Genomic DNA, 11,817 nt, shown 5'->3' on the forward strand with positions numbered 1-11,817 from the left:
GGAACCATCATGGAAGGACAGGCCCCTGCACGGTATGTACCACCGGCAGATAGAGGAGGTGGCTGATATCCAGAAATCCTACCAGTGGCTGGACAAAGCTGGACTGAAAGACAGCACAGAGGCACTAATCATGGCAGCACAGGAACAAGCTCTGAGCACAAGATCCATAGAGGCTGGGGTCTATCACACCAGGCAAGACCCCAGGTGCAGGCTGTGTAAAGATGCCCCAGAGACAACCCAGCACATAACAGCAGGGTGCAAGATGCTAGCAGGCAAGGCATACATGGAACGCCATAACCAAGTGGCCGGCATAGTGTACAGGAACATCTGTGCCGAGTATAACCTGGAAGTCCCGAGGTCAAAGTGGGAGATGCCCCCAAGGGTGGTGGAGAATGACCGAGCTAAGATCCTGTGGGACTTCCAGATACAGACGGACAAAATGGTGGTGGCTGACCAAAATAGGCGAGTGGCTCCAGCAGATCCCGGGAACAACAGCAGAGATCTCTGTCCAGAAGAGCGCAGTCCTGGGAACAGCTAAGATACTGCAGGACCCTCAAGCTCCCAGGCCTCTGGTAGAGGACCTCAGCTTGAAGGATAAACCGCCCGCAGGGGCGTGCTGGGTGTTTTACATATGTCTTGCAGTCCTGTGTTGATTTCCTGTCATACATAGCACCGTGGTCTTGGAGGAACGCTGTCTCGGTTCACCGTATGCTGCACCACTGTACATGGTTGGAAATAAAGCCACTTGACTTGAAAATATATTTTTGGATTTCAAAACAAAAGTTCCCAGTTACTGTTGAATATGCCTAACATGGTAGCAACATATCCTGGGCGTGTTACTCTGAAGGAAGATTTCTGGGCCTGGATTTTGAACTTCTGGCTTTCGGGTTGTGTTCATTAGATCTATTCCACATTTCTCTACAAGCTTCTCTGTTGTTTTTGCTGTTTACAGATATAACCTATAACTGATTTTAATGATGTCTTACAAGACCGAACAAACTTCAATCATATGTCATGTGTCAACAGATAAAGCCAAACTTAATGCAGGCAAATGCTGGAAATGCATGCAGTGCTGTTGTTCATTAGCACACACACATTTACTCAGATCAACAGATTAACAGCTTACTGTTTTAATCAAGTTAAAATGAATCTAACAATCATATGTATACAATCATTATATAATCAGTTTCACACACATAAAGACCATGATTTCACCTAATTGTTTTAATAAAGTCTTTTTCATGTATAGACTTGCAAAAACAAACACAGTGAATTTAAAACAATACCAAGAAGCTCATAAATTAAAAAGTAAATATCACAATTTTAGAATTTAGATAGTGCATTTACACTTTTATAAATCAGCATGTATTCATCTGGCAGACCATTAACAGAGGGGGAGTGAGTCTGTGGTGACTCAGCAGTAAATCTTATGCATAACAAATTAAAACAGCGGGCCGTTCACAAATGTGCACACAGAGGTTTTGCCTCCTTCCTAATTTTTCTCTTTCTGCGTATTTGTCACACATTTCAGATGATGGACTGCTGTACAACAGTCATATAAATAAATACATTTTAATATTAGTTTAGAAGTTTTTAAATTCTAATTTTATTTAAATTGATGTCATGAACTACTTGACTACACCTAATAACTGCTCGTGTCACCCTCAGCCGCAGCTGCAATCAAGCGTTTGTGATAACTACCAGCGGGTCTTTGTTATCACTGAGGAACTTTGGCCCACTCCTCTTTGGAGATTTGTCATAATTTAACAACACTGGAGGGTTTCAGACATGAACCTGTTCACATCATACCAAAGCCGTGGCTCTCACAGGTTGGGACACACTGCTTTACATTGTGACAGGACGTGTTGCTTTTCTCTAAGCCTACTTAGATCTGCAAAGTTAAACAGAACCTGTGTTTTTCAGACAGGTCCGAGACCTTTTCTGTATTTTCACCTTTATTTCAACGTGATGTACAGTTTATATAATTACTTATCAGCATCGTTCTATGAGCACGTTTGGTTCACGTCGTGGAAAACTGTACTGACAAAATTATTATTCATTTTAAAGATGTGCTTAGATTTTCTAACAAAGCCAATGTTGTTTGCAAATCTTTGTGTGTGTGCATCATTCAGAATCCAATCAAATTCAGAAAGGAAGTACTGAGCAATCAGATTTGTGCACACACACACACACACACACGTCTGTGAACACATCTGATTGGTCAGTGTTTCCTTTCTCAATGCTTCCTGCATTTGCATCCATCCAGCTCTCCTTTCAGTGTGAGGCTCTGTCTTCACCTGTAAACTGCATGAACTGGAGCAGCACGACTGGAGAGGTCTGTGTAGAGCTGCTGTTTAAAAGAAATGAGCTGCATTAGGGGCAGACGAGCTGCTCACTGGCTCCATATCAAATCAGGCAGTGTGGCCTTCCTCCACAAAACGACGAGTACTTGTTGGTTTTACAAGACAGAAAAACTGATAATAATCCACAACGCTGGTTAATTTGGGGTTTCAAACAAACAGCAGAGAACAACAGAAAGAGCTTACCAAGAACACACCGATTGTTTTAACAGTTACAAAGGTCAATAATGGGATTTTTGGTGCACCAACATCAACACTCACAAGCATAAATTAATCACAGAACAGGCAAATTGTGGGTTTGCAGCACTCAGTGCTTCTTCATCGAGTCGAGGACGCGGAGAATGTGCAGGAAGAGGTTGACAATGTCCAGGTAGAGGTTAATGGAGGCCAAGATGTGCTCCTCAGGAGAGAGCTGCTTCATCAGCATGCTGGTGTCATAGATGATGAAGCCACAGAAGACCAAGGCCCCAGCTCCAGCCAGGAACAGACCTGCATCGTCACTGTGGAAGAAGAGCTGCAGAGAGAACAGAGCACAAGGGGATTTAAAGTGACTCCCATCGGTTTGCTCCTAAAGCCAAACCACCACTGCTCTGCGTCCACCTCAAACTGTTATTTAATACCATCATCCCTGACGTTCTAGTGATTAGGCTGCCGTAACTTCCCACTTGGATCGAAAGCTTCCTTACAGAGATCAGAGAGCCCTTCAGTCCCGGCCTTGTTCAGCCGACTGCTCTCTGGAAGGAGGTAAAGAACCAGCACACTCCTAACACTGACAGCACCCAGCAGCAGTTTGTGTTTGATTTTACCAACGTGTCCATGTTTTGTTTCATCGTGTTTATAGCCGTGTTCAACTTCAGCTGCAGCACTGACATCTTATCCTATACAAGGAAAAGCAGCAGAACAAAGGCTGGTTTTAAACTTGGAAGTCTTCTGCACTACAAGGCCTTTTATTTCAACAAGCCCTTTACCCCAGCAGGCAAGAAAAAGACCAGCTCTGCAGTTTGCACGCTTCACAACAGGGAAACTACAGGTTTCATTTGTGCACGCCGTCTCACTGCCACAGCTTGCTGCTTCTACCCGTGACCAGTTCACCTACTGTGGCTCAGCAAATGTTTGATGTGGAAAAAAGTCCAACATTACAATTCTCCAACTAAACTTCTTTACATTGGTGCACAGCCCATGTGTAGGCTTAGCTCAGAAATACCATCAGCCCTTTTTCTCTGTAGCTTTCTGTTGTTTGTAACTCGTTGGCCTTTGTTCCTCTTTCATTAGGCCCATGTGACACTGATATCAGGCCCCTCCACTCACCCTCATGAAGGTTCCAATGATGAGGATCCACAGACAGGAGAAAAGCCTGCAGGGATGAAACAGACAGTCCACTTTAGCTGGACTCAGTTTGTCTGAGCTGCACGTCAGATAGAAGGACATCAGTGGAAAGCTCATGTACATTTCTAGCTTCAGATTGAAGGTGTTTCGTGTCGTCACAACTTTCAAAATCTACGAATGTTATATTTATATACTCCACTCATCTCATCTGCATGTTACATCTTGTGTGTGATCAGGCGGCACATTGAAGGAGCTCGGACTGGACTTTGTTAAGTTTCTTTGAAGACGTTTCATCCGAGAAGCTTCTTCAGTTCTCAGAGCAACAGGTGGAGAGTCGCAGATTTGAAGCCCTGTGGGACCCAAGAGGGTCGTGGACCTCCTATTGAGCCTCTGCCCAAAAGGCTTAAAATCTGTGACTCTCCACCTTCTAGTCTTAGAACTGAAGAAGCTTCTCTGATGAAACGTCTTCAAGGACGTCTTCTTAAGTCCAGACGCTTTCCTGTCCGAGCTCCTCAGACTGCGATGAGCTGGACGACTGAGAACCTTCACAGACATTTAAAGAGTCCCATCAGAACACAGAACTTACCAAGCTCCCATTTTGCTGAAATCTCTTTTGGACTGAAAGGTGTAGGCTGTTAATACAGCGAACACAGCACAGGTGAGAAACAAAGCTTGCAGTATTGTGGAGTAATCATAGAAGGTGACTGTGGAGAGAAAGAAATCCCATCAGAGTCTACGGTAGCCTGGAAGGCTGGACACTAACAGAATGCAACTCTAAACACTTACGAGCTGTGGCAACAGACAGCGCCTCCAGAAGAGTCTGCAAGCAACACAACAACACAGCCATTATTAAAGCAGCAGTTACTGCGGCTGCAGCCGCTGAGCAGCTCAAAATGAAAAAGGAAACATGGCAACAAAGTAACGTGGGGAATGTTACAGCTTCATGCTGGACAGCATCAGGTTTATGGCTCTGTAACCACAGCTGAAACAGGTCACATATAAAAAGCCTTAAAGACCATTTTACACACACAAATACAAACAATAGAAAACAAGAACATTTTATGACTTCATACCATCTTAGAAACAACTTCTGTCATCTTGTTTAGTTGATATCATCCACCATTGTTTACAGTATGCCTCATCAGTTACTTCATCTATTATACATCTATAGTGAGTAAAACTGGTATTAAACACAAAAGGCCCATCAGTGCACTGATGGGTGTTACTGTCACCTGTGAATAGAGTCTTTTAAAATATATTTACTTGGAAAATTGGTGACGTGTTGAATACTTATATTACCCACTGTTCATAAACAAGCTACTGTTATACGTGTTAGCTTCTCTTCATGGAGGAAATAAACTGATCATTATGATTGTAATTCTGATCATTTGATCTACCAGAGACAGACGAACGTTGCTGATAACAAATGTGAATCATTTTTGCTTCGTGCCAAGGCGCCGACTGAAAGAGGCCACCACCATCGGTAATACCAGGAAAGGCTGAACATGGTCTGCAACAATGCTTAGGCAGGTAGTAACAGGACTCCAGGTTTCCTAGCTGAAGCATCACACTGCCTCTGCTGGCTCGCCTTCATCCCATAATGCACCCTGGTGCCAGGTGTTTCACAGGTAAGTGACGCACACACGCTCAGCCGTCCACGTGATGCACCAGAAAATGTGACTCATCTCTGTGGTCCACTGCTGAGGCTCACGTGCCCATTGTTGGTGCTTTGACAGTGGACAGAGGTCAGCACGGGCAGCCTGCAGCAGCTCGTTCTTGTTAGCTTGAGCTGCAATAACTCATCCATTGGATCAAACCAGACAGGCCAGGCATCGCTCCTCGCGTGCATCAGTGAGCCTCGACCACCCACGACTCTGTCGGTGGTTCACCAACGTTCCTTCCTTGGATCACTTTTTAGATACTGACCATTGCAGACTGGGAACGCCCTCAACAGCTGCAGCTTTGGAGATGCTCCGACCCCGTCATCAAATGTGGCTCCTGTCAAACTAACTCTAACCTTAAGCTTGTCCATTTTCCCTGCTAGTAATATACAAACTTCGGGGATAAAATCTCCACTTGCTCCTTAATCTATCCCACCCACTAACAGATGCTGTGATGAGGAGACGATCAGAGTTAATCACTCCACCTGTCGACGGTCACAATGATGATTGGTGATCATCGTCTCCTGGTGTAAAAGTATGTTCTTATAAAACATTCGTTTTATCACGAGCAGGAATTAGACCACGAATATTCTTGGACTGGGTTCACTGAAAAATGACTCACTGCCCATCACCGTTACTTTCCTGCAGCAGACAACAATTTTGACTGTTATGACAATCAATCAAATTTAAAAAATGTATTCAAGAAACTGAAAACAGAAGAACTTACAAAAGCAAACAGGAGGTAGAGGTTAGCTGGATGTTGGTGCCTGTACACAGCGAGAGCCACCAGAAGAACCAGCGAGAGCAGAGATGAAACCATCACCACAGCTGGGCTGAGGAAGGAACCAGGTCACAGTGAGACAATAAGGAGAACCAAGCTTCATAGAGATTATGTGCAAAACGAAGGATCATTTTATAACAGCAGGTAGCACAGACAGCACGCTGTGGACAGGTGATCAGACTGTACATGCAGCCACTCATCGCCTCTTAACACTTTGCTTGGAAAAAGAGAAATAAGAGCAACAATTTACTGAACCGTGCAAACAGAAGAGGAATTTCAGTTTACAGGCAAAACTGGTTTCGTACAATTCTCCTGAGCTTTAAAGTTCATATTTGGGAAAACCACCGTTCCTCCTCAGCACAGCCTGATGTGTAATAATGTCTTTAAATTAGAGCTGGGCGATAGAACGATAACGATATGTATCGCGATATAACTTTTACTCGATAGAGAAATTAAACTATCGCGATAGACCTCGCCGCTCTTGTCCTCTTAAAAAAAGAAAAAGAAAAAAAGGTCAGCCAATCCAAATTAAGTAGCGCAGAGCCGAACCAATCACAGCCGCAGCGTCACGTCGCGTGACTTGTTACGTACAGCACAAGTGCCAAGCCGCACGTGTGTTTGTTTGGGAAGCAGCCAGCGGGTAATGGAGGAAATGAGTGTGCCGACTAGAAAAATCAACCGAGCGTGACCGAAGAGAAAACAGATGATGGTTCCAATGCCGGAGAGATTGTCGAACGGAAGAGCCATAGAAGCTCCGTAGTGTGAAGGTATTTCGGCTATTTCAAGTCTGACAAAAAACAGAGTAGCGTGCACTGTAAATGTGCCGAAAGCAAGTCTGGAAATACAATAAACTGGTGCATGCGTCACACTGTGCGCCACGTTATTGTTTCGGTGAAATGAATTTCTACAATACTGTTACTGTTAATGCTACTCTCTGCAGTGTTTAAATGCTTACATATACACACAGTTACTGTCCCTCCACACATACGACTCGGTTCTGCTTCTATGCCCCAGCTTTGTTTACTTTTTCCCACCGAGGCTTCTAGACTTCTGATTGGCCAACATTTCGGCACGGTTAGGAATCTAGCGCCACCTGCTGCTTTGGCATGTTCATAGCAGCGTTTTCCTTCATTTCTGCCTTTATGTGTGGACGGGATTATTTTTTAAAACGAAAACGGAAAATCTCCGTTTTCAAAAATACCCGTGTACGTGTGGACGTAGCCTCAGTCTCTGACTGGAAGCGCTAATTCGTCATTCGGCTTTTGTCAGACTAAAGTAACTGTTAAAACTGTTTGAAAAGCTCAGCTATACAACAAGGAGAGATTGAGAATTTCCTTTTAGTTCTCAGTTTATTTGATACTGACAAAAGTTAGTCAGTTTTGTCTGTTCTTCTGTAAAACAAACTAAGATTTATTTTTAGAATTAATATTTTGTTTCTAAGTGGAATTGACAGTTTAGTCTGTTTCGTTTGTTCTATTTTGAAACTTAAACGCTTTAGCGGCTGCCTTTTGTGTAGTTTGCAATATTTGCCTTTATTTATCTGAAAAAGTCTCATGTTCCTTAAGTACATCTACCCTGTTGAACTTATTATGGGAAATAAATATTTAAATAAAAACAAGCTGCTGATTATTTCACATTTTACTTGTGAGCAACGGCACATTTAAATCTTACAAATATAGTTATTTGGCTTATATCGTGATAGATATCGTTATCGCCTGAAATGAAAAAAACATATCGTGATATGAAAAAATCTCATATCGCCCAGCTCTACTTTAAATCATCATCAGAAAAATTCCTCCGAGCTCCCTGAAGGACACCCCAAAGCTGCCTCTTTGGACACTGGCCACCTTTAACCTCACACTGTTTCACTTTTCTATCCAGACATCCTGAACTGCATTTGGCAGTTTGGGACCACTGCCATGAAAAATCAGTCGCCAATCAGAAGATTTCCAGATGGTGCTGCACGATGGCTCAAACTCTGAAAGTTCATTTCTATGTTCAGAAAACTACATGACATGAATTTTTGACAGGATGAAATTGAGCCCCAAACCACGACAGAACTGGTGATTTAATAATCTGACGTACTGGCCAATCAGGACACAAAGCAAACACGTTTCTCTAACATTTGTTATCAGCAGTTATTTGAGGCTTTGCTAATATGACAACGTAGCTTAACACTAATCTTGTCTACTTGTTAAATAGTCACCAGTCGTGAGTTAGTCCTTCATGCTCTTCCTGACTCTGCTGAGATCCTAGCTGCTATGTTTATGCTGCTTCCAACAGGGACAGCCACACTGATGAACACGCTAAACACATGTTTTATTCACACATACTGATCGATGCAATGGGGGCAACTCAGGGAACAAACCATGACACTTTCAGTGGCAGACAACCAACTCCAACCCCTGAGCTACGGCCTCCTTTTCCCTGGACTTAAAATGAAGGGGGAATCAACACTCGTGCCTCATCCACAAGATTTACAGAAAACTTGACCTCTGACCTTGAAACTCTGTCACAGGTCAGAGTTGTAGTAAACACACTATGGGATGAATTTCTATTTCGACGTCCCTCCTTCTCCAACGATCACATTCACAAACCTGCGTGTTCAGGTCCAGTTAAAACGTATCTGTATGTGACACTAACGTCGGGACTGAATGGCTACATTTACAATAACTGATGACTGTTTTTCCTTCTTTATCACTGCAATAGAACTTATTTATTTCAACGCTTTTGTAACATTCTCCAGATTAAAAGTGAAATAATAGAAAATATTCTGTTAATTAAATAGCATTAATATTCAAAAATAGAATAGCCAATAAAACCTGAAGGTTGTCAGGCTGGACACTTCATTATTTTTAATATTAATAAACATGTACACCATCATAACATCTTGTTCACAGCAGCATAAAATCCTTTGATCAAAGCAGAGTTTAGAATGCTGACACACTCGATATACTCGCTTTTCTTCACTGCAGCCCTCACACACTCCTTACACGACATCACACACTCCTTTAAAGAATTACAGACACAAACTTACTCGTTCGCTCGCACACTTATCAGTTTCAGGTCAAACTGTGCAATCAAAGTAGTTATCCTGTGCTTTTCAATGACATTAGGGTCATTATGGTAATCCCAGGCAAGGTGCCACATCCAAACCTCGTGGCGCTTTTGTGGATCTATACCTGTACCGGGCTGTAATCACAGCAGATGAAGACTGGTGAATCACACCATCTTTTGTTTATGTTTATTTCATTGATGTACTGTAAGAAGTATTCGTTTTTTGTGTTTAAAGACTAACCATAAGGCAGTGCACCTAAAAGAGCTGTGAGAGATTGTACAAGTGTGTAACGTTGCTGTCTATACATTTGCAGCAGTAAAGACGAACTCACAAAGCTACACTGCTTTTGATTCATCTTCCAAGTGTGCAGCATAATGATAAAGCAAATCTAATATTTGCAAGAATATGATGACACTATGATACAACAATATCAACTCTCTGTCTCTTTGAAACTGCACAACACTGAGATAGGAGATTTGTTGGCATCACTAAATATTACACATATTGAGGAGGCGGATTTAACCATTACTGCCAACTCTTGCGTAAACATGGATGATGTAATGAAAGCAGACGAGGAGCTTCCGCAGGAGATAATGTAACTTTAGATTCTCGTGAGAGGAGACGGAGTACTCTCTTTGTCTCCTGTCCTTAGAAAAATGAAACAGACAGCAGCACCTGGTTATTATGAAGCAGCTCATTCTCACCTTGCGATAACAAACTCCTTGATGGTCTGAGAGAACATGAAGAGAGCAGAGGTGGCTGTGGTCAAGATGATCTGCAAGCTCAGGAGGGTGTACACCTTCCTTAGAAAGCCTAATGAACCAAGAAACAGCGTTACAGTAGCTCAAAACCCATCGGAAGCTAACGAAACCAATAATAACTGTGTAGAGGAAAACCGTGAACACGGCCAATGATATCAGTGTTAGCTAGATAGCACGGGTCTGTTACTCACCCATACGGATCTGAACACTGGCCGTAGCAACATTAGTGCCGTAGTTAAAATCGTCTTCGATAGAAGACCGCGGGTATTTTTCACTGCTCATCTTGTTAAACCAGCGTTTTCTTGAGGTGTTCTTGTTTCTCAAGCTACGTAGTTGCTTTACGGAAGAGCAGAGTCCTTTTCTTCTTCTAGATTTTATCGGCTGTTGGCAAACAACTGAATGGTGCATTGCCGCCACCAACCGGTGTGGAGTGTGAACTGCAACGTGGCTCAAAAAACCCCTCAAATCCTCCCAAAGTATTTACCCTCTTTTCAAGGTTCAAGGTTCAAGGTTCTTTATTTGTCACATGCATAGTTATACAAGTATAACACACAGTGAAATGTAGCCTGACACGCTCCTCGACATGTGCAAAAAAAATGGGGGGGGGGGGGGGGGGGGGTGTAGAGGAAGAACATTATATATATATATATATATATATATATATATATATATATATATATATATATATATATATATATATATATATATATATATATATATATATACACACATATAGTATATACATTGTGCATGTGCAGTAGTAGCAGCAAGCAGGTGAATTCTGTACATTAATATGAATAGATATCTGACTATTTTACAGGATAGACAATATAAACATATTTAAAATTAAAGGAATTGAAATGTACATTGTGCCTTGGTTTAGTGTCTGGAAGAGTCCTGTCTCAGTCAATTATAGATGATGTGAGAGGGCGGGTGTGTGTGTTTAGGGCACGGATGGCTTGGGGATAGAAGCTCCTCTTGAGTCTCTCTGTCCTTGCCCGGAAGATGCGGAACCTTCTACCAGATTGCAGAAGTTGGAACAGTTTGTTGCCAGGATGGGACGGGTCCTTCAGTATCTGCGCTGCTCTAGTCCGGCATCTCCTGGTGTAGGTGTCCTGAAGCGGGGGGAGAGCAATCCTGCAGCAGCGTTCTGCTGTACGGATCACTCTCTGGAGAGCTTTTTGGTCCTTCACACAGCTGTTCCCAAACCTGAATGTGGGCAGCCCATGTCAGGTCTGAGGAGATGTGGACACCAAGATACTTGACGGACTGCACCCTCTTCACTGAAGCTCCATTGATGATAATGGGCTTGTACTCTCTGTGCTGACTCCTTCTGAAGTCCACCACCAGCTCCTTGGTCTTGCTGACGTTCAGCTGGAGGCCACCTCTTTTAAAACTGAAATTAAGACCTGATAACTTTCACTTCTTGAGTCCATTTGCAGTAAATCAATCTATGAAAATGAAAAGATCTAGTTTCATTTTTATGTTTCTGAGGTTTTGGGTCAGTTGTCTACTCTCCACCTGATACTTGCAACAGTGTAATATAACATGTTCCATAGTCTAAGGAGCTTGGAAAGAAAAGCATCTGGACTTCTTTAAGTTGCTTGAAGACGTTTCACCTCTCATCCGAGAAGCTTCTTCAGTTCTAGGGTGAAATGGTGAGAGGTGAAACGTCTTCTCTAAATAATCTCAAATGATTCCTTGAACAGGACAATGAGTTCACTGTACTTAAATGACAACGATGGCCACCAGATCACAATCCAATGGTGCGCCTTTGGGATGTAGTTGAATGGAGGATTTGAATAAATGGCAGACAAATATTTAGCAACTATAGTTATATGTGATGCTATCACATCAATAAGGAGCAAAA

The 11,817-nt window shown here is 42.6% G+C and overlaps 1 protein-coding gene across 1 annotated transcript; it reads right to left on the reverse strand.

Moving 5' to 3' along the window:
* Positions 1–1,486: 1,486 nt before the first annotated feature.
* tmbim4 (transmembrane BAX inhibitor motif containing 4) lies at positions 1,487–10,326 on the reverse strand. Its single transcript, XM_085386438.1, has 7 exons — positions 10,139–10,326; positions 9,891–9,999; positions 6,075–6,180; positions 4,473–4,506; positions 4,273–4,390; positions 3,669–3,714; positions 1,487–2,874 (listed from the first exon to the last, which is right to left on the reverse strand). Exons 1-7 carry the CDS (start codon positions 10,227–10,229, stop codon positions 2,668–2,670), a joined length of 711 nt encoding a protein of 236 aa, XP_085242564.1. The 5' UTR covers positions 10,230–10,326; the 3' UTR covers positions 1,487–2,667.
* Between the last annotated feature and the right edge of the window lie 1,491 nt (positions 10,327–11,817).

Source organism: Rhamphochromis longiceps, linkage group LG17 (assembly GCF_057381845.1).
Source record: "Rhamphochromis longiceps isolate RC_006_pf linkage group LG17, R_longiceps_female_GT1.1, whole genome shotgun sequence".
Lineage (NCBI taxonomy): Eukaryota > Metazoa > Chordata > Actinopteri > Cichliformes > Cichlidae > Rhamphochromis > Rhamphochromis longiceps.

What these genes read in the sequence shown, in the direction of transcription:
- tmbim4 (XM_085386438.1), bottom strand. Translation starts at nt 10,229, where the DNA reads ATGAGCAGTGAAAAATACCCGCGGTCTTCTATCGAAGACGATTTTAAC. An exon ending in TCTACCTCCTGTTTGCTTTT is followed by an intron (nt 4,507 to 6,074) that starts GTAAGTTCTTCT and finishes TGTTGCTTGCAG; the next exon opens with ACTCTTCTGGAGGCGCTGTC. An exon ending in TTCAGCAAAATGGGAGCTTG is followed by an intron (nt 3,715 to 4,272) that starts GTAAGTTCTGTG and finishes TCATCCCTGCAG; the next exon opens with GCTTTTCTCCTGTCTGTGGA.